The sequence below is a fragment of the Narcine bancroftii genome, chromosome 2 (assembly GCF_036971445.1).
Source record: "Narcine bancroftii isolate sNarBan1 chromosome 2, sNarBan1.hap1, whole genome shotgun sequence".
NCBI lineage: Eukaryota > Metazoa > Chordata > Chondrichthyes > Torpediniformes > Narcinidae > Narcine > Narcine bancroftii.
In genome coordinates this window covers 217,386,458-217,409,067 of record NC_091470.1, presented here as the reverse complement: position 1 = coordinate 217,409,067, position 22,610 = coordinate 217,386,458, and the positions used below count along the sequence as shown (strand labels likewise).

Below are 22,610 nucleotides of genomic sequence, written 5' to 3'. Positions count from 1 at the left end.
ACAGGGAATTCCCGGAGCATCCACACATGAAAATGGTCACAGTGATAATCCATCAAATTCAAACGTAATTGAATGGATTTAAGAATGGCCTCAATGGCCAGGTTAAGAATGATTGGGGGCGTGATTTGAATGGAGCATTCTCGGACGAGGATTGGGATACATTCCTTAATTTGATCAATGAGTCTTCATTTTGTTCACATCATTGCTTGTTGCAATTTAAAGTGGTGCATAGAATACATAGGTCTAAAGTTAAATGATCTCGTTTTTATCCTGATATGGATCCTTTACATGGTAAGTGTAAAAATCATGAAGCTTCATTGATTCATATGTTCTGGGAGTGTCCGAACTTAGAACATTTTTGGAAAGAGATTTTCCAAACTTTATCAACGATTTTTAAGACTAAATTAGAACCGTGTTCTTTAATTTCTTTATTTGGTTTCTCTCTCGAAGAGTATATATATCTGTCCTCAATCCAGAAGAGAGTTTTAGCTTTTGCTTCATTGATATCTAGAAGGGCAATTTTGATGAAGTGGAAAGATATTGTTTCACCCACTCGCATTCAATGATTACATGATATCATGTCTTATTTACGTTTAGGAAAAAATTAGATATTACGTTAAAGTTACTGTCTGTTCTGTTCAGAATTTCAAGCACAATGTGTTTTAAATTAGTCATGGGGAAGCTGCAATGATCTATTATTAATAACTAGGCATTTTGAAACTATTGTATGTTTCATCAAAATCAAGCTGAGGTCATAAAAGGGAAATCAAATTTTGAAGCTAGACAGATTATAGATGTGTAATGAATCTGGTTGGCTTGGATTTTCAAAAGATATTGATAAAATGCCTTGGAAGAGATCACTGCACGTGCAGAATTCTTGATACTGGTGAAACATCAGTTTCTTTTAGTTTTAGTTGATATGGAAACAAAGTGCAGGAATAAAGGATTTTTTTTTCCCTGTGAACAAGGTCGAATCACATCATTGATCAAGATGAGAAAATTGGGCATAAAACATTTAACACAAAGTCAGCCAACTTTGAAGACAATGATCAGAGGCCTCAAAGGACAGAAAGAGGTTGGATGAGTCAGTATAAAGAAACAGTACAATTGAGGAGAAGGGGGGAAAATTTAAACATAGTAGATCTCCTTGTATGGAAAATGGACAGGTGAACATAAAATACAATAAGCAAAGACAAACAAGTTTTCCTAGAATGAAAACAGGTTGGAGATGCAGGGGTGAAGTATACCTTCATTCATTAACAAGATGACAAATGTGAAGTGTTTCCAGGAATGTTTTCTCAAGCAATTTAAGAAGTCCTGATCAGAGAGGGAGCAACATAGGATATCTTATTGGGAAATAAAACAGGGAAAATGACTGATGTGTTAGTGGGGGAACCTTTTGGAATCAGTGATCGTAATTCTATTAGTTTTAAAGTAATGGACAAAGAATTGACTGGTCCTCATAAAAGTCCAAAAGAAAATTTATAAAATTATGAGGGGCATGGGTAAAGGGAATGTTCACAGTTTTTTTACCTCCCGATTCTTGAACTAGAGGGTACTGGTTTAATTGTATTGGGTAGTGCCCCTGGGGGGGCAACTTTTTCATTCAAAGGGCAGTCTATTTCTGGAATGAGCTGCCAGAAGAAACGACAGAAGTGGGCAAAATTATGACACTTAAGACCACTGGAGGGATATTGGCCAAATGCTGATGGCTAGAACTACCCCAGACCTTTAAGTCAGCACAGCAAAGTTGGGACTAAGGGCCTGTCCTGCACTATTTCAATGGACATTTGGAGGGCATGCCCAGAGACTTCTGAGGAGACAACTGTGGTGATTAACAAGGCAACCTGATTATTTTCCTTAATTGGCTAAGAACAGTGTAAAACACAAGATAAGCCATTATATTACAAGACAGATCGAAGATCTGGAAGAACTTTATATAAATGGAATGGAAAATTATTGGATAGATTTTAGACTCTCTGACCAGAATTGTTTTCTTTGGAACAGAGAAGATAGTAAGAAGATTTAATTAAAGTGTAAAAAATCATGAGACATACTAAGGTAATAGGAAAAGCTAACTTCACTTACTAGAGGGAGCACAAGTTTTGGAGTAACTGGTGGAAAGATTAAATTATTATCCGAACAAGGGTTTCTTATTTCACTAATATAGAATAATGGACGTAAAGATGGAAACTGCCAGCATACAAAAGTTTTTTTTAATTTAATTTTATTTATAGCACAGTAGAAGGTGATTCTGACCATTTAAGCCCCTGCTGCCCAATTACACTCAGATCAACCTACAACCCTGTACATTTTGGAGGGTGGGAGGAAACCTGAGCATGCGGAGAAGGTAAAAAGCTTGGATTCGAACCCGGGTCAATGCCACTGTAATAGCGTCATACAGACTATCACACTAACTGTATCGCCCTAACATGGTGAGCGCCTAATGTGTTCTGACAGGTCAGGTACAAGAGTTGGGGTTGGGTCTTCACCAAGTGGACGAGCTGTGACAGAGAATGAAATATATCTGTGCCATAAACAGCTAATTTTTTTTGACTGATATAACAGAGGATTTTAGTTAGCCGCCATGCTTGTGAACTCCAATATACTAGAAAATGCCGCATTAAATCAGTTATGAGAGAACAAATGTTGGATCTTACAGAGGCAGAGATTCTTTGATTTTACTGTCCAAAACGTCCTTGTACATAGCAGCCGAAATGATCTCCTCCATGGGACACATGATGCCGTATTCCTCGCAGCCATGTTCTTTAATTAAAGGATCATGCTTGAGAGGATCGAACATAATGTTGTTGGGAGTCACAAGAAGGACACCAGTTACTGCTCCCTGAAATGAGAAAGACATGGAATCATATGCTTTAAATTACCTGGTTCATCTCATCTTCTGACCTCAAAGCATTTCTGATGTATATACTCTCATCCAAAACAAGACACTTCTGTTCCCAGCACACTCAGGTCTAGTTAGAAAGCTGCAGCTCAAGCCCCATGCTGTGGTGAGCCTATAAAGCAAAGCTAGTAATCCAATGATAATGGGCCAGTGCCGCTCTTTGGAAAGGACAATAAATCGCTTCCATTCAGATACAAAATTATTCTGCGTGGCCTCTCACCCAAGTGGATTCTCACCCACACATCATTCATAGGTAATGAGACAGGTTGTTTATTTCACCAGGCGGAGCTGCCAGCAACTCCTACACATGCCACCCTCTCCAGGACCAAATGCGAAGGACTGATCTTCTCCGACGTCCACATCCTTAAGCAGCGTGGCATTACCTCGGTAGTGATTGGGCCTCAGCTGGTGCACTCCGGAAGCCCTGCTCCAGAACACCACTTCTTTCAAAGCCAGACAATATTCCAGCAGATTCCAACCATCTCTGACATTTGACATTGAAAGATATCTAAAAACTATTCAAATATAACTAGTAAATGATTAAAATCTAATTTTGAAATGAAAATATAATAGTTAATTAAAAGCAGGCAAATTAATTTTGGAACCAGCTTTCCTTTCCCTGTCCAAATCATCAGGGCTGAATTCACATTGAAATCAATGTGGTGTCGAATTCCACAGCATTTCCCAGACTTCTGTTCAGCAGCAGGTGATGGAGTCCCAGATTTGGCCAGGAGTCAGTGATTCGAATCCAGACATCCACATTTCACCTTCCGTTTATTATGGAATGCCAATGCAGGACAACTATTGAATTACCAAACTCAGCTGCTGCTCTGTGACCTTTCAGTATTGTACGTTACCATACAGGTGGAAGTAATATTAAAGTTGCAAGCTGCTTAACTGGGGATGTGTGCAGTGTAGCAAGAAGAACCATAAGGCACTTAACTTCTTGGAGAATGTGAAAATATTTTTTTTAAATTTAAACATTTTAAATTTTTTTTTAACAATTTAAACATACAGCATGGTAACAGGCCATTTCGGCCCACGAGCCCATCCTGCCCAATTTATACTTACACCCATGGTATGTTTTATTTTGTAGAAATTAATCAAGCTTCAAGCTTGTTGTTGGCATGTTGATTATTTTTTTAATTGTTTGATTCTAAACTACCCACTTGGTTATTAATGCAATCAGAAAATTCAGTCGGAGTGGATAAAATAAAATCTTTTTTTTTGTGCTGCAATACATTTTGAGTGAATAAAGGGAGAGACTGACAAGTTCTTGATTAGCCAGGTCATCAAAGGTTGTGGGGAGAAGGCCGGGCAGTGGGGCTGAGTGAGAAAATGGATCAGCTCATGGTGGAGCAGACTCAATGGGCTGAATAGCTTATTTTTGCTCCCATGTCTTATAGTCTTGAATGGGTCTGGTGACAAGGTTGCTGCACAATTGTTTGACGAGATTTAGTGAGCACTGCCTCAAGGAGGCAACCCACATCATAATAGGTTCCTGTCACTTGGATCAGCCATGCAAAGACTGTGACTGCAAGACCAGGTCAGGTGCTGAGTATCCAGCAGTAAGCAACTCTCCCTTTGGCGCCGCAAAGTCCTACAGCCACAAATCAATAGTCAGTGGAACACTCTCTAATTGGCTGGATAAGTGCAGCTCAGATTACACTCAAGAACCTCACCACTCATCCTTTCCTTCCTTCACCAGCAGCATACCGTCTCTGCAGTGACATCATCACTGATAAAATGTGGAGCAGTTCCTTGCCCATTTATTCTGACACCACTTTGCAATCTTGAGACATTCAGCGCGAAGAAGGACAAGGGCAGTAGATGCAGGGATCCATCACAACCTTCACTTGCCCCCAATAAACCTCTGTGTCTACTGAACATTTTGCTGTTCCAAGAACTCCCTCCCCAACAGACTGGTAGTAGTATCTTCACTAGAATCTCTGAAGCAGCTTAAAAGCTGGGTCATGACCACCTTCTCAACATGAATTCAGGACATTGGGCAAGACCCCTGGTATCCAGAATTCAAGCAACTGGAAGCCTCAAGCAACTGGCAAAAATATGCAAAGAAAATAAATATTAAAATAAATACAAATAAAATAATAAGGTTAAAATATGTATATTCAAAATTGTAAAAGTAAATGTTCTCTGAAGTAGCACATAATCCTTTGGTGAATATTGGAGCAAATATTTAGCCAATGGTGTGCCTTGGTCGGTGCTTTGCTCACGGCAGCTGTTTGAATAAAGATGTGCGAAACAACAATGGTGTCACTCAGGATGAAGAGCTGGTTGTTGCCGTTCACCGTTGGGGTGACTCGCTTAACTCTGCTATTTTTAACCTTTCATAAAATAATCTCCAGACTGGGTTCATGAGTAAACTATAGTACGAGCACTTAGCACAAACCAACTGGAATCAGTCCAGGAAAATGGGGACATGCAGTATATGCACTTGTTGGTAGCCCCTGAAAACCAGGACATGGAATCCCAAGGGTTAAAGTGTCTTCTTATCCCTGCTGAGTAAGAGTTGCCCCAGAGACTTTATCCATATACTTGGAGGAGTGGGAGGTTAGTTTTCTACAATGTTACTGTTCGTCTTTCGGGGGGGCTCAATGGAGGGGGAGGAACCTGCAGATGCAGCGATGGTTAAATGTTTTCAAAGAATGTGACTGAAGATAACAGTATACAAGTTTGTACAATATAGTATTTTTGGCTTTTGACTTTTAAACAGTTTATTCTTACTGCAGATGTATTAGGCACCGAAACAGAGGTGCACCAAAGAAGAGGTACAAGGACTGCCTAAAGAAATCTCTTGGTGCCTGCCACATTGACCACCGCCAGTGGGCTGATATCGCCTCAAACCGTGCATCTTGGCGCCTCACAGTTCGGCGGGCAGCAACCTCCTTTGAAGAAGACCGCAGAGCCCACCTCACTGACAAAAGACAAAGGAGGAAAAACCCAACACCCAACCCCAACCCACCAATTTTCCCTTGCAAACGCTGCAACCATGTCTGCCTGTCCCGCATCGGACTTGTCAGCCACAAACGAGCCTGCAGCTGACGTGGACATTATCCCTCCATAAATCTTCGTCCGCGAAGCCAAGCCAAAGAAAGAAGAAGAAGGCATTGTAACAGTAAGTCTCAAGCAACTGAAAAATACCTATCTGTCATCTACCTATCCCCAGAGGTGTCGGATACCAGGGGTTTTACTGTACCTTGCCATTTGTCTGTCCATGGATGAAGATGGTTAAGTTCTTGAATTGACACTAACAACCTATAATCAGGGGCACACAGCAAAATGGTTGGAGCTTTCCCAAACAGAATCCAAGGGAAATGCCAAAGCTGCTGACACTGGAATCTTGAGTAAACAGTGAATCAGTGAAGGAACTCAGTGGGTCAGGCAGGAACCATGGGGAAAACTGGTCAGTCAGCATTTTGGATCTGCACCCTTCATCAAGGTAAAAGGAGCTGATGTCACCTCTGTGGAGGGGAAAAGAAACCAAGAGACGATGGAGTATTGGGCAGAAGGTGGGAGAGGTGGAGAGACTAGGAGAGGAGAGGCCTCTAGGAAGAAGAGAAATAAAAAAAAGTTGGAGAGAGAGGGATAGAAGTATAGGAGTAGGGAAAGAAGAAATGAACTGTGGAACCAGAAGGGTGGAGGTTATCTAACGTTGGAAAGATCAATGCTCATGCCATTAGGTTTAAGTCTCTCTACTGAGGAATATGATTTGATGTTCATCAAATTTACATTTGGCCTCACCCTGACAATGGATGAGGGCTAAGGACATAATTCCAAGATTATGAGAGACATAGATAGGGTTGACAGCCAGCACTGGTTTCCCAGGCCAGAGGACATGTGTACAAAGTGAAGGGAGGGAAGTTTAGGGGAGACCAGGATTTTTAAAAATATATAAACACAGAGAGTTGTGGGTGCCTGGAATGCCTTGCCAGGGATGGTGGTGGAGGCTGAAACATTAGGGGCATTTAAGAGACTCTTAGACGGGCACATACATGAAGGAAACATAGAAGGTTACGGGGTAGGAAGGGTTTAGTCATTTTTTTAAGGAATATATGGGTTGGCACAATATTAAGGGCAGAGGGGCCTGCACTGTGGTGTAGTGTTCTATGCTCTATATTTGTATAGGAAGGGTTGGGTAGTTAAGATGGTTGGCTACCAGAAATTCAAGTTTCGAACCACAAGTTTAAAATCTCACAGAAAATACAAGATTACAAGAGCAGAAGTAGGCCCATTGAGTCTGCTCTTCCATTCGAATCATGAGCTGATCTATCCTCCCACTCACACCACTCCCTGGCTTTCGCCTGATAACCCTGACTAATTAAATACCTGTCAATCTCTGCCTTAAACACACCCAATGGCCTCACTTTCACAGCTGCGTGTGGCAACCAGTTCCATAGACTCACGACCCTCTGGCTAAATAAATTTTTCTGTGTCTTTGTTTAAATGGCTGCCCTTTTATTCCTGAAATTGATTTCAACCAAACCTGCCATATTCACAGCCACTTACAACAAATGCTTGGCATATCTCGGGTGCAGTACTTCACAAGGAGATTCCACCGAAACCAGTATGAATCACGATTTGGGCTCCAGCGGAGTATTGTGATTTGGGGTATCAGACGAGGAAAGTTAATAAAACTGAAGTGAGGTTATAAAGATTAAGCATGTAGCACTAATTTGTGCAAAGAGGTATGATTTAATGGCCATTCCACAAATGTGGCTGCAGGGTAGTGAATTTAACATCCAGGGGTATCTGGTGATTTGGAAGGATAAGCAGCAGGTAAGGGAGGTGGGGTAGTACTCAATTAAGGATGAGATCAGGGTAATAGCAAGAGATAATATTGATTCCAAGGTACAAATTGATCTTGGTGGAGATGAGGAAAAAGTAAAGGGAAAAAGTCACAGGTGGGAATAGCCTACAGGCCAACAACATTACAGTGACCCAGGCAATGAACAAAGAAATAACTGATTCATGTAAGAATGGAAAGACAACTGTTATGGGGGATTTTTAACTCTGTATTGATTGGTCATATAAAGTTTGTCAAGGCAGTGAACGTTGAGGAGGAGAGAAACACAATAGGCTGCAGACACTGTAATTGTAGTAAACACGCCAAAATGCTGGAGGAACTCATCTGATTTTTTCAGCACCTAAAGGAGACAGTCTGTTGTCTATCTCATTTGTCGATCCTTGCATCTGATGAAATGGTGCAGCCGAGATAGGTAAACTGGTTGACCGTTTTGAGTTTTGTGTGCCCGATGGAGATGTGGGGGGGCTGGTAGTCATGGTGGGGAGCTGGCTGATGGAGGACCTCAGTTTTCTTCAGGCTGACTTCCAGGCCAAACATTTTGGCAGTTTCCGCAAAGCAGGACGTCAAGCGCTGAAGAGCTGGCTCTGAATGGACTACACAAAAGAGTCTGGAAAAACAACCAACTGAAAAACCTCACAAAGATAAGCGTATACAGAGCCGTTGTCATACCCACACTCCTGTTCGGCTCCGAATTATGGGTCCTCTACCGGCACCACCTACGGCTCCTAGAACGCTTCCACCAGCGTTGTCTCCGCTCCATCCTCAACATCCATTGGAGCGCTCACACCCCTAATGTCGAGGTACTCGAGATGGCAGAGGTCGACAGCATCGAGTCCACGCTGCTGAAGATCCAGCTGCGCTGGATGGGTCACGTCTCCAGAATGGAGGACCATCGCCTTCCCAAGATCGTATTATATGGCGAGCTCTCCACTGGCCACCGTGACAGAGGTGCACCAAAGAAAAGGTACAAGGACTGCCTAAAGAAATCTCTTGGTGCCTGCCACATTGACCACCGCCAGTGGGCTGATAACGCCTCAAACCGTGCATCTTGGCGCCTCACAGTTTGGCGGGCAGCAGCCTCCTTTGAAGAAGACCGCAGAGCCCACCTCACTGACAAAAGGCAAAGGAGGAAAAACCCAACACCCAACCCCAACCAACCAATTTTCCCTTGCAACCGCTGCAATCGTGTCTGCCTGTCCCGCATCGGACTGGTCAGCCACAAACGAGCCTGCAGCTGACGTGGACTTTTTTACCCCCTCCATAAATCTTCGTCCGCGAAGCCAAGCCAAAGAAGAAAAGGAGACAGATATATTGCCGACGTTTCAGGCCTGAGCTCTTCTTCAAGATCAGAAAAGGCAGGATATAACAGAAAGTCTTAGAATTCTAACAATGGGGGAGGAATCCAGACCAACAGTGATAATTGGATATGATAATGGACTAGGTAGATTTTATCATGTCTGTACGAAAGAAGACAGGGAAAGGAGAGATGACAGGGTAAGAAGTGCTGGGGAGGGGGGGAGGGGGGAGGTTAACAAAAGCCAAATACGACATTAATGCCATCTAGTTGGAGGATGCCCAGTTGGAAGTTGAGGTGCTGTTCCTCCAATTTATGGGTGGTCTCAGTGCACGTCCATGGATAGACATGTTGGCAAGGGAATGGGACGGTGAATTGGAATGGGAGGGCACTGGGAGACCCTCGCTATTGTGGCAGACAGAGCCTAGGTCCTCAACAAAGCAATCTCCCAGTCTGCATCCAGACTCTCTGATGTAGAGGAGATCACAGCAGGAGCCCTGGATGCAATAGATGATCCCTGCAGATTCACAAGTGAAATGTTGCTTCACTTGGGAGGACTGTTTGAGGTCTAATGGTGGCGAGGGAGGAGATGTGGCCGCAACTGGAGCATCTCCTGTGGTCACAGAGGTAGGTCCCAAGGGGATGTTGGGGGAGAGGACAAGGAAGTCACGGAGGAATGGTCCCTGCGGAAGGCGGAGAGGGGAATGGTGGGATCACGTAGTGGGGGCAGAAATGGCAGAGGAGGATGGTTGGATGCTGAGGCTGGTGGAGTGGTAGGAGAAGACAAGGACCTTGTTGCGTGTGGGGTGGAGGGGGCCAGGGCTGATGTGCGGGTAATGTAGGATATGCAGGTGAGTGTTGATTTGATGGTGGTAGAGGGAAAGCCACGTTGTTTGAAGAAGGAGAACATCTCTGATGACCTAGCATGGAAAGCCACATTGTTTGAAGAAGGAGGACATCTCTGATGATCTAGCATGGAAGTCCTCATCCTGGGTGAGGATGAGACGGAAGAATTTAGAGAATGGAACATCATGGTACAAAGCCTTCACAGGAGCATTCCGTACAATGATAAAATAAAATTAATGATCTCATGTTTGGGGACACTTTCAGAAATAGTGATCACACAGGTTCCAAACCAATGTCCTATGCCTGAATAAAGGAAATGTGAAATGGGATGAGGGAGGAGAAAGCTACTCTGTACTAGGAGTATGGTGGAGGATTTCCAAGAAGATTTTTCACAGTGCACAACAAACATATATTCCAGTTAAAAACGTGGACAGCGAGGAGAGGGATGGCCAGACATGCATAACCAAGGAAATACAGGAAGGCATGAAAGTCAAAGTTCATGCAGACAAAGAGACCAGGTGTTGGAGGAACCTGGAAGATTACAAAAACTAAAAACATAAAAAAATTAATTAAAAATATATGGTATAAAAGTAAACAACCACAGAATAAACATACAAATATAAAATGTTTTTATGTATATACAGCAGTTAAATGAAATATAGGTCCATGAGAAGATGAGAGTGGAAAATCAATAATGGGTAATATGGAATGTTCAAGTCTCTGAACAACAATTTGCTGTCAGTCTTTGCAGTGAAAGACATGGATAACATGGCCAAGATTGATGCTAAGAAGGTGATGGGCGGTGAGGATGTCAATAAAATCACCATCACGAAAGAGTTAGCACTGGCTGAACAAAACAGTCCCCAGAACCACATGAAATGCATCCCATGGCACTGAAAGAAATGCCAGAAGTTTCAGCAGATGCATTTGTGTCCATTTACCAACATTCTCTGCACTCAGACCAGCTGCCACTGGGCACTAAGGCAACAAATCTAACACTGCTGTTTGAAAAAGGATGCAGGCAAAAGACTGGTAACTATAAGACCATTAGCTTAATGAATATAGTTGGGAAAGAGGCGCCTGCAAGCTCACACCAAGACACAAGAGAAACTTGTCCGTGAACTACTCTTTGCAGACGATGCCGCTTTAGTTGCCTATTCAGAGCCAGCTCTTCAGCGCTTGACGTCCTGTTTTGCGGAAACTGCCAAAATATTTGGCCTGGAAGTCAGCCTGAAGAAAACTGAGGTCCTCCATCAGACAGCTCCCCACCATGACTACCAGCCCCCTCACATCTCCATCGGGCACACAAAACTCAAAACGGTCAACCAGTTTACCTATCTCGGCTGCACCATTTCATCAGATGCAAGGATCGACAACGAGATAGACAACAGACTCGCCAAGGCAAATAGTGCCTTTGGAAGACTACACAAAAGAGTCTGGAAAAACAACCAACTGAAAAACCTCACAAAGATAAGCGTATACAGAGCCGTTGTCATACCCACACTCCTGTTCGGCTCCGAATCATGGGTCCTCTACCGGCATCACCTACGGCTCCTAGAACGCTTCCACCAGCGTTGTCTCCGCTCCATCCTCAACATTCATTGGAGCGCTTTCATCCCTAACGTCGAAGTACTCGAGATGGCAGAGGTCGACAGCATCGAGTCCACGCTGCTGAAGATCCAGCTGCGCTGGGTGGGTCACGTCTCCAGAATGGAGGACCATCGCCTTCCCAAGATCGTGTTATATGGCGAGCTCTCCACTGGCCACCGTGACAGAGGTGCACCAAAGAAAAGGTACAAGGACTGCCTAAAGAAATCTCTTGGTGCCTGCCACATTGACCACCGCCAGTGGGCTGATATCGCCTCAAACCGTGCATCTTGGCGCCTCACAGTTCGGCGGGCAGCAACCTCCTTTGAAGAAGACCACAGAGCCCACCTCACTGACAAAAGGCAAAGGAGGAAAAACCCAACACCCAACCCCAACCAACCAATTATCCCCTGCAACCGCTGCAACCATGTCTGCCTGTCCCGCATCGGACTTGTCAGCCACAAACGAGCCTGCAGCTGACATGGACATTTACCCCCTCCATAAATCTTCGTCCGTGAAGCCAAAGCCAAAGAAAATAGTTGGGAAAATGCTTGAAGCAATTAATAAGGAAGAAACAGTGAGACATCTTGATAGAAATTGTTCCACCAGGAAGTTGCAACATGATTCAGGTCATGTTGAACTATTTTACTGGCCATTCACTTAGAACAGAGATGTGGAGGAATTTCTTAAGCCAGAGGGTGGTAAATCTGTGGAATTTGTGGCCTCAGGTGGTTGTGGAGGCCAAATCATTGGGGGTATTTAAGGCAGAGATTGATAAATTGTTGATTAGCCAGAAGATCAAAAGTTATGGGGAGAAGGCCAGGCAGTGGAGGCAAGTGGGAAAATGCATCAGTTCATATAGTTAAATGGTGGGGCAGACTTGATGAGCTGAATAGACTATTTCTCCTATGTCCTATGTCTTACTGTATTCCTTTGGAGAGATACTGAAATTTCCATTAAGTATGATATTGGATGCCACATAAAAGACCTCTGCGTAAGGTATGAATGCATGGATTTGGTGGGGGGGGGGGGGGGGGGGGAGGTTAATGTATTAGCATGGATTGAGAATTGATTAACTAACTGAATGATAATGAGGCATGGACACAAGTAGATGCACACATGCCCAAAACGCTTACCTGCTACAGCCAAACAATCCACAAGATCCACCAGCCATGATAGTATACATAAAGTACCCCAGTACAAAAGAAATAATAAATAGAAAGGGTAGCTAGATAAACCAGCAGTTTATGGATAGGGTTGTAAGAGGAGGTTAAAGTGCCTGATAATTACTGGATCAACACTGATCTTGAGCCTAGAGATGCTGTCTTCAGACTTCTGTACTTTGTTCATAAAGGTAGAAGATGTATCCAGGGTGATGGATATCCTTTATAATGTTTCCTGCCTTCTTGAGGTCTTCAATGGAATGGGAGGTGGGAGCCCTTGATGGACTCAGTTAGGTTTGCTAATTTGTGCACCCTTCTCCATTCCTGGGTATTCGCATGGCCAACCCAGGCTGTGGCATGGCAACCATGTGCCATACCTTTCACGGAACACCGAATCTCCTTAGAGTCCTTTGGAAGAAAAAAATTTGGAGTACCTCCTTCATGTTTGCCTTGATGTGCTAGGTCCTGGATAATGTGGGCTCCCAGGAACTTGGTACTACCCCTCTCCACCTTAGTCCCATTAGTTTACCCTTCTTAAACTACACCACAAGGTCCTTTGTCTTGATAATGCTGAGAGCCAGACTGTTGTTCTGCCAGTACCAAGTCAGATTCTTGATCTCCATCCTGTTATGTGACTCATTGGTACCAGTTAATTCACCAACAACGGTGGTGTCATCAGCAAATGTATTAATTGCATGAGATATGAACTTGGCAATACAGTCATGAGCCATGCAGTCTTGGGATGCCCCTGCTTTGGTGGTCAGCAAGGAGGAGATGATATTGTCGATGCGCACTGTTTGCGATCTGCTCATGAGCAAGGTAGAGGGACGAACAGAGTCCCAAATCCTCGAGTATGATTATTCATTTTACTGATATGATGGTGTTGAATGCTGAGCTGTAGCCAATGGACAACAGCCTGACGTAAGTGATCACGTGGTCTAGGTGATCAAATGCAAAGTGGAGGGCCAGCTAGATGGCATCTGCAATTGGCCTGTACGGTTGACCTGAAGTGGGTCCAGATCCTTCCTGAGACAGGAGTTCATTGGCTCCATAACCAAAGCACTGAATCACAGTCGATATCAGTTCCACCAGCCAATAGTCAATGGACAAATATAATGGATGTCCTTTTGAAGCAGGTGGTGACCTCAGACCAGATCAGCAAAAGGTTCCAAATGTCCGCACAAACTCCAACCAGTTGGTTCCTCCAGGTTTTAAGGATCTGGCCAGGTGCACCGACTGGGCTGGATGCATTCTGAGGATTCGTATTCCAAAGGGTTCTTTTCACATAAGCTTCTGAAACTGGGAGTAGAGTTGGCAGGGACTGCGAAGACTCACGAGAGTGCATCATCATTTCCCCTTTTCAAATGGTGCACAGAAACCATGGAGCTTTGTCAAGAAGGGAGGAATTGTTGTTAATGACACTACCTTGTTTTGATTTCTAGGATGTGATGGTGCGCAACACCTGCCTCAGCTGTCGATCGCTAATTTGAGACACCTGCTTGGTCCAGAATTGACTTCTTGTGTGGGTCATGGCCTTCCAGAGATTGTACTGGAGGCAGAAAATTGGGATAAATGGATGCTTCTCTGTTTAATGATCAGGGATCGATGCTGGGTTCACAACCGTCCATGAATGAAGTGGAAGGTGGGTCAAGTATGGCGTGTCTAAGTTTGCTGATGACACAAACTTGAGCAGAAAAGTAAATTGCTTGGAGGACACAGAATGTCTGCAGAGTAATTTTGAAAGGTCAAGTGAGTGGGCAAGGGTCTGGCGGATTGTGCAACCTCAGTGCAGTCATCCACTTTGGAAGGAAAAAATGTAAATGGCAGCGCTGCCAAAGATAGTGCAATTGTTGCACTGCCACTGATGTGAACCCTGGGAGAATGAGCACTCCTCTTCAGGCTTCTACCACCCGCTCCTACTACTGATGACTCTGCGCAGGCTTTAAACAGCCCGTTAACGGAGTCAATGGTGCTTTTATTTAAAATCTTGCGATTGTGAGGTTTGGGCCCCAAGGTGGCGGCGCCTATGATTGTCAGCAGCCTCGAGGGGTTGCGGTCTCCCCGGGAAGCAGAGGACTGGCACAGGGCATCAGAAAATGGGGAGACCACCCCCCCCCCCCAATTTGAGAAGGAGAAGCAGAAGAGACAATCCACGAGACGGTGACTACGGCGGCAGAACAGCGAGGGGCTCTGCAGCTGCAAAACATGCAGATGGGGGACTGTTTGCGATTCGAGGCAAGAAACCCATGCAGGCTGTGGATTCACACCACACTGCGGACTGCTGGAGACTGGGTCGAAACTGGCTGAAGGGGTACCAGGTATCGGAACTGGGATGTGAGAGGGTGCCGAGGACACTGATGGCTTCCTGATTGTGTTGGAGGTTTGGATCTGGAGCGCAGGTCGCCGATGGTTTGGGTTAGAGTCTGTGTGGCTGTGAAGACTGCGGCAGCGCTGGAGGCAAATCCACGGACATGCGGTGTCTCTGGGGGGGAACTCTCTTTTGCTTCTCTTTCTCTGACTGTAAGTGGCACTCGGCAATTTCTGCTGATGGCGAATCAGACTAAAGCAAATTTTGTATAATATTTCAGTTTTTATTACATGACAACAAAGGCATCTTGAAATGCTGAAAGTTTGCAGCTGCTGTGCAGATCGGCCTGGGTGTTCTTGAACATGAATCGTAAAAGGTTATTTTGCAGGCAGAGCAGGTCATCAAGGCAAATGATCTTCATTGCTAGAAGGATTGAATTTAAGTGCAGCAACCTTCTGCTGCATCTGTACAGGATCCTGGTGAGGCTGCATCTGGAGTGCTGTGTGCAGTTCTGGTTTCATTACTTGGGGAAGGATACACTGGCTTTGGAGGCAGTGCAGAAGAGGTTCACCAGATTGATTACAGAATTGTACAGCTCAGCTTTGGAGGATAGATTCAGTAGCCTGGGACAACACTCATTGGTGTTTAGAAAGGTAGGGGGGGCTTTAGAAACATATAAAATTATGAGAAGAATAGACAAGATAGAAGACAAAAGATTGTTCTTATAGGCAGATACAACTAGAACTAGGGGATACAGCTTCAGGATTTGAGGGACTAGATTTCAGACTATGTTGTACAACCTCCACCAGATAGATAGTGATGAATCTGGAGAATTCTCTGTCCTAGTAAGCAGCAGTGGTTGCCTCATTAAATATATTTAAGAGATAGAATGCAAAATTTTTGAACAATAAGGAATTAAGGGTTACGGGAAACAGACAGGTTGGTGGAGATGAGTCCCTGACCAGATCTGTCATGATCTTATTGAACAGTAGACCTGGCTCGATGGCCAAATCTTGCTCCTGTTTTGTATGTGCTTAATGTGATTAGGGACCTGGGAAATCAGTTATGTCGACTGAAGGAACTGCTTGATATCCCAGACTTCCCTTTCTTTCCTCCACCATCATCCAGTGCACATTAAAACCTGCCTTTATTGTCGCCAACAATTCTCAGGTTTTATGAAAGATCATCAACCTGAAATATTCATTTAGTTTCTCCCTCCTCAGATGCACCCAAATATTTCCGGCCTTCTCTGTCCAACGGGTGGACCTCAGGCTGATGCAGAAAATGTGGATTTGTGGATGAAAACAAAGATTTGGAAGGGAGGACAATTTGTCCCTAAAGTACTGGAAGGTCCAAGTTTTCTAGCATTAGTCCAAATTATGATAAGGTCATTTTGCTTGCCCTTGACGCCAAAATTGCATTAGGGTGGTGACATTTTCTGAGCAATTCAAAACGTCCAAGAAATAGCCATGACTGAACATCAAGCAGAGAGAAATAATGATTTCCAGTTGTCTAATGTAGAGAAAAAAAAAGCATCATTAATCAACTGTATTTTTCTGCAATGATGCTGTGGCGAGATGGGATGGAGGTTCATTCAGCAAAATGAATAAGATTTAGGCAAGGTGGTGGCCTCAGATGGGGACCCAGAGTAAAAAGGTCTGCCTTTTGATAATTCCCCAGCATTCAGTTGATTTGTTCTGACTGTTTTAAAGGATTGCAAGGTTTACAGTCAGATTTACAGTTGAGCTGGCAGAATGAGATCTCTGTTCAAACAAGTCAGGGTGAGCTCAGTCCAGACTTGAATATGAAGAGCAGCATTTCCTGCTCAAAGCAAAGGAAATTCCTCATCTTAAAAAAAAATGCCTCCAAAACTTCATGCGTGGGTTTCTCCAGCACATCAGTGTATTGGACTTGACCCTTATGCCTGCAGACTTTCTTGGTCAAATCCAAACTAGAATCTCAATTTATCCAGTCAGGTTAAGTCAGTAAGGTCCTACAATTTTATCCACAAAGGCAAACCTCAGCCCACTAACATGCCACTGCTTTTCAGTCATTTATGGTGCTAATAAATACAACCTCATCAGCCTTACTCAGTCTGCTCAGAAATGAGATTCACAAATGTACTTCTAGGTTACAATTGAAATACAATTAAAGGTCATACATTTTAGCAAATTGCAAGGAATAAAACGAAAGTCTGCAGGCACCATGAGTGAAATAAAACCACAACGCTGGAGAAACTCAGCAGATCAAACAGTGTCCTTTATATAACAAAGATTAGTGACAAAGCCAACATTTTGGGCTTGAGCCCTTCATCAAAGTATAAGCAAATATTGGCAGGCACCCGAAAAAATGGTGGGGTGGGAGGGAAGGGGCAGGGGGAGAAGCACAGCCCCACAGGCAAGAGGTAATAGGCGGATAAGAGAGGGAGAGCATAACAGAAAATAGAAGTGGGGGGGGGGCGGAATAGCTTGTTGAATGGAGAGGGAAGGGGGTAGTGAGCTGGAGGAAAGTAGAGGGATATTCCCTCCCCCCAAATTCCTGTTGTGTTTGCCCTCTCTTATCCATCTATGTGCTTGTGCTCCTCCTGCCACTTCCTCCACCGCCAGCATGTTATTCAGGTGTCTGCCTATGTTTTGGCCATACTTTGATGAAGAGCTCATGTCTGAAACATTGGTGATCTATTTTTAACTTTGCTATATCAAGTGCACTGTTTGACCTGCTAAGTTTCTCCAGCGTTGTGCTTTTATCAAGTTATATATTTTTTTCTCTCAGTGTCACAACTTCAGGATTGAAGGGCATCCACTTAGAACAGAGATGCGGAGGGAATTTCTTTAGCCATCGGGTGGTAGCTGTGAAATTTGTTGCCACTGGCGGTTGTGGAGGCCAAGTCACTGGGTGTATTTAAGGCAGAGATTGATATGTTTTTGATGAGCCAGAGCATCAAAGGTTATGAGGAGAAGGCCGGGCAGTGGGACTGAGTGGGTAAATATATCAGCTCATGATAAAATGTTGGGGCAGACTCAGTGGGCTGAATAGCCTATTTCTGCTCCTATGTCTTACGGACATTCATTTCAGTTGGGGAAGAGCTGATTAGCTAAGATTCATACCTTGATGAAGGGCTCAAGCCCGAAATGTTGGTTATGTATCTTTATCTTTGCTATATAAAGGACACTGTTTGACCTGCTGAGTTTCTCCAGCATTGTGTTTTTAATTTTTAGGTAAGATTCACTTTGTATTTTTAATTTTTCTTAATTTAGACAAACAACTCAATAACAGGCCCTATCAACCCACAAGTCCCCGCTGCCCAAATACACCCATGTGACCAATTAGCCTACAATTCTCGTAGGCCTGGGAGGAAACCCACGGGGAGTACGTACTCTGAATCTGTAATGAATCTGAATCCTTTCAGATTCATAGCCGGGTCATCACTGTAACAAAGTCGTTCGAACCACTTACGATGGAGCTTTTTCATCTGAAGCAGAAGTACGAAGGCAACATATTTGCAGTATTTTTTTTGTCAAGTGGAACACAAGTGGTCACAAAGTATGAAGGAAACACGCAGAAATTGTGTTTAATCAACACTCAGGAATTCTCTGTTAGCAAGATTGAGCCTGACACAGCCTGAGCAGAGTAGACCTCTGTACGGTATAATGGCAACAGAAATGTCACAGGCTACAGGTAAATATCTTTTCTCTAGACATGACATACCATGGAGGCAATCAAACAAGATAAATCTCAACAGAAAGCTGGTAAAAGCTGTGTATTCTGCTTTCTAATCAATTGACCTTGCTGAAAACTTGGAAAGTCACATTTGACTTTTATTTTTACTTGGCAGAGTGGGATTTTTTCAGACAAAAATAGGCATTCACAGCCAGCAGCTATTCCAATCTCCATCCCACCTCAAAGTACCCACTTTTATTCCTCTCCCTCCCAGCTGTTCCAGATCCAACACACGCTCGCCAATTCCCCGAGGCCTTCTCTGATCTAATTAAAGTGGAGGTCTTGATGGAAACAACCTCCAAACTACCCATAACCCACTTCCCCCAGCCCCTCCCCACCACCCAATGCAGCATCGGCTCTCTCTAGTACTCCTCAGTACTGAAGCAGGATCTCAACACAAGACATCAAGGGTCCATTTCCCTCCATGGATGCACCTGGACCCAGTTGAGTTGTGGAGTCGCAGAGTATGGAAACAGGTTTTCTGGACCAATAGTTCTCTACTCATCAACTTGCCCATCTATCCGAGTTCCATTTGCCTGTGCTTGACCCATATCCCTCCGATGCTCTGCTATCCATACACCTGTCCAAATCCATACACCTTTCAAAGAAAGGTTGTAATTGTGTTCCATCTCTACCAATTCCCCTGCTGTTTCGAGCCACGTATGGCGGTGCTGCCAGAGTTACTGTAATGGCACGTGCTGCCACAGGAGGGAAGCTGTGGAGAATAGGGATAGGAAACACAGGGCTCCAAGCAGGATTCAACCGCCCGGTCCAACTGCCGTCAGCTCTGTACAGGCTGTAAACAGCCTGTTGAAGGAAACAATGGTAGTTTTATTTAAAATCCTACAACCGCGGGGGCCTGGACCCAAGATGGCAGCACCTATGATTGACAGCAGCCATGAGGGGTTGCAGACTCCAGGGAAGCAGGAGACCAGAAAACTCCCCCCCACCCACCCCCATCCAGGTATGAGAAGGAGAAGCAGAGGAGATGGCCCATGGGACAGAGACCACCGCAGAGGACCAGTAAGGGGCTCTGCGGCTGAGGAACACATTTGGGGTGAGGAACCCATGCAGGCAGACTGTGGGCTGCTGGAGGGTGCAGTCGAAGGATTCACACCATACTGCGGACTGCTGGAGACTGGCTCGACTGGCTGAATGGGTACCAGAAATTGAAACCGGGATCCGAGAGGGTGCCAAGGACGTCGAAGGGTTCCTAATTGTGTCGGAGGTTTGGATCTGAGGCTCGGGTTGCTGATAGTTGGGACTGGAGCCAATGTGGCTGCAGAAATACTGAAGGTGAATCCTCGGATACACGGTGACTCTCTTTTCCTCCTCTTTCTCTGACTGTAAGAGGGGCCTGGCAATTTCTGCTGATGGCAAATCTTTGTCTGCCTCATGGCAGACTAAATACAATTTTGTGTAACATTACTCTCTTATTACATGACAAGAAAGGAATCTTGAATCGTGTTTGCATCACCGTGAAGGAAAATCTTATCCTTCATGTTCCTTTTCTCCCTCCTCACCTTAAACCTCTTCCCTCCAGCTGTAGATTCTCTTCCCTTGGGGGAAAAACAAATGTCACGATGGCATTTATGATATTCTCCAAGGAGAAAAGTCTCAGCCTATTTGTCCTCTCTTCATATCTCAAGCCCTCCTGTTCCAGTAACATCCTCTGTTGTATCCCACAGCAGGACAACCGGGACTGCACATAATACTCCAAAAGTGGCCTTAACAGCTTCTCTTGCAGCCATAACATTACAACCCAACACTTGTACTCAATGCCCCAAGAAGTGTGCCAAATGCTGCCTTCATCTCCCTGATACCTGTGTCACCACTTTCATGGAACTATGTACATGGCCTTCCATGGTTTGACTTACCAGAGTGTAACATCTCACACTGGCCAGAGTTAAACTCCATCTGCCACTTCTCTAGCCATGGACTCAGTAATCCTATTGCAGACTTGGATGGCCTTCCTCATAGTCCAATGCACCATTTACTTGAGTGTCATCCCAAATCTTTTAACTGTGCCCCTTACTTTCTCATCCAGATTATAAATGATGAAGAACAATGGACAGGGTTTGAGTTTGACCAGGGTTGAGTTGACACAGATTCCTGTAGCACAGCACCTGTCTTGGTCTCCAGTCTGAGTAAAAACCCTCCCCTACCACTATCTTTCACCCCCTATCAAGTCAATTCTCTATTCAATCAGTTAGATCTCCCTGATCACTTGTGGACAGGTCTACCATATGGAACATCATCCACCGTCCTGGCCTAATCCATATTTCTGGTCACCTTTTCAAAATAAATCAAATTCATGAGGCAGGGTATCTTGTGCACAAAGCCAAGATGTCTACTAGACAGCCCTTGCTTTTCCAATGGTATTCTCAATCCATCTCTCAGAATTCTTTGCTATAGCTTATTCTCCACTAACTTTAAGCTTACTGGCCTTTAATCCCTGGCTTTTCCTTGCAGCCTTCCACAAACAAAGGCATAAGATTAGCTAATCTTCCGTTTTCCAGCACCTCACATGATACTAGCAATGATACAAATATTTCTATTGGGAGTCTTGCAATTTCTTTCTTTTTAGAATATTTTATTGAGTTCAATACAATAATTTCATATACATGTTGCATTGACATAACAGAAGGAAATATCAAAATGTATACATAATATACAACTGGTAAAAAATGCTCTAAATAACAGTTTCCCATTTTCATTATTAATTGTTAATTAATATTATTAAGATGAAAAATGAAAATCACATGAATTACTTTATAAGCAATTTGCTCATAACGGTAAAATATCAATTAATATTAGCATTATAGTCTAGGACTGTGGCACTCCACATTATTGCAGCGGTGAACCGGCCCCGCTTTTCACGCGTGGACAGCAAGGCAGAAGATGGTGTTGCGGGTCCTTCTCTTTCGGTGCAGACCAGAGTACACGTACGTGCTTATATCAGTGTGACTCAAGTTCCAGGATGTGAGGGGCGTTCATTTGTATTTTGACTTTACCTTCCAGACTGTTTTGGATTTTTGTTGTTTTTTTTTAAATTGGTAAAGACCGGATAAATGGTTTGTATTGATCAGTTATGGAGAACTCTCATTTTAGGCTGTCCAGTCTTTTATGTTTAGTTTGGTAGGTTAGATGGGTTTTTAACATCAATTTTTTTTTCTCTTTTTTGAATATTCTAAAATGAGGAAAAAGGGATAATATTGTTCTGTTATAATGTTCTACGTTGTATTGTGTATTGTAAAATATTGATGTTTCTGTTAAATTCTGTATTTTATTCTCCTCATGTATTGTTTACATAATATGTTTAATAAAAAGATTGAAAAAGACAAAAAAGAAAGAATAATTGCATGGCACAGACTAGAAGGAATGAATGGCCTGTTTCTGTGCTGTAGTGTTCCATGGTTTAATGTAACATTTAGGAGCTGACAATCAGACAAGGCCCTGGAGGAATGTATACAGATTGCAGGAAACAGCTCTAGTAGTACATTAGGAAGGCCAAAAAGGGCCAGAAAATGTCCCTGATGAGCAGAAAATCCCAAGGCCTTTTGTATTTGTATGGCACAAGGCTATGGACTGTAAGGGCCTGTTACCGTGCTGAATCTCAAAAATAAAACTTCAAAAGAAATTACAGAGATTAATAATATGACCTGAAAGATATGACAAAAGATTACATTTATGCTTGGCATCAGAGGAAGTGGGGGAAGTACTAAACTAGCATTTTGCATCAGTGTTTAGCAGGGAGAAGGACATGGATTGTGATTGAGAGCTCCATGTGGAGAATGCTCAACCCCACAGGTCTGTGTCATACTGTATCTCCAAATCCAGACCATTCATCCCCAAATATTTGACTCACTCGCATCCTGACCCAGAAATTGTGGCATAATTTGAAAATGACCATCTGGAGTGAAATTCGTATCAAGATCATTCCCAGTTTGTTTCATGCCGAA

General features: G+C 43.8%; 1 protein-coding gene across 5 annotated transcripts in view; it reads right to left on the bottom strand.

Moving 5' to 3' along the window:
* The window catches only part of oxr1a (oxidation resistance 1a), a 354,447-nt gene that overhangs the window by 105,027 nt on the left and 226,810 nt on the right, over nucleotides 1-22,610 (bottom strand). For all 5 annotated transcript variants that reach the window (XR_011352015.1, XM_069920289.1, XM_069920290.1 and 2 more), the window contains one exon: nucleotides 2,661-2,845. Coding sequence is in view for 4 of the 5 variants with exons in the window: in XM_069920289.1 (XP_069776390.1) it covers nucleotides 2,661-2,845 (185 nt within the window). In the remaining variant the exon portion in view is untranslated. The remainder of the gene's footprint in view (nucleotides 1-2,660; nucleotides 2,846-22,610) is intronic.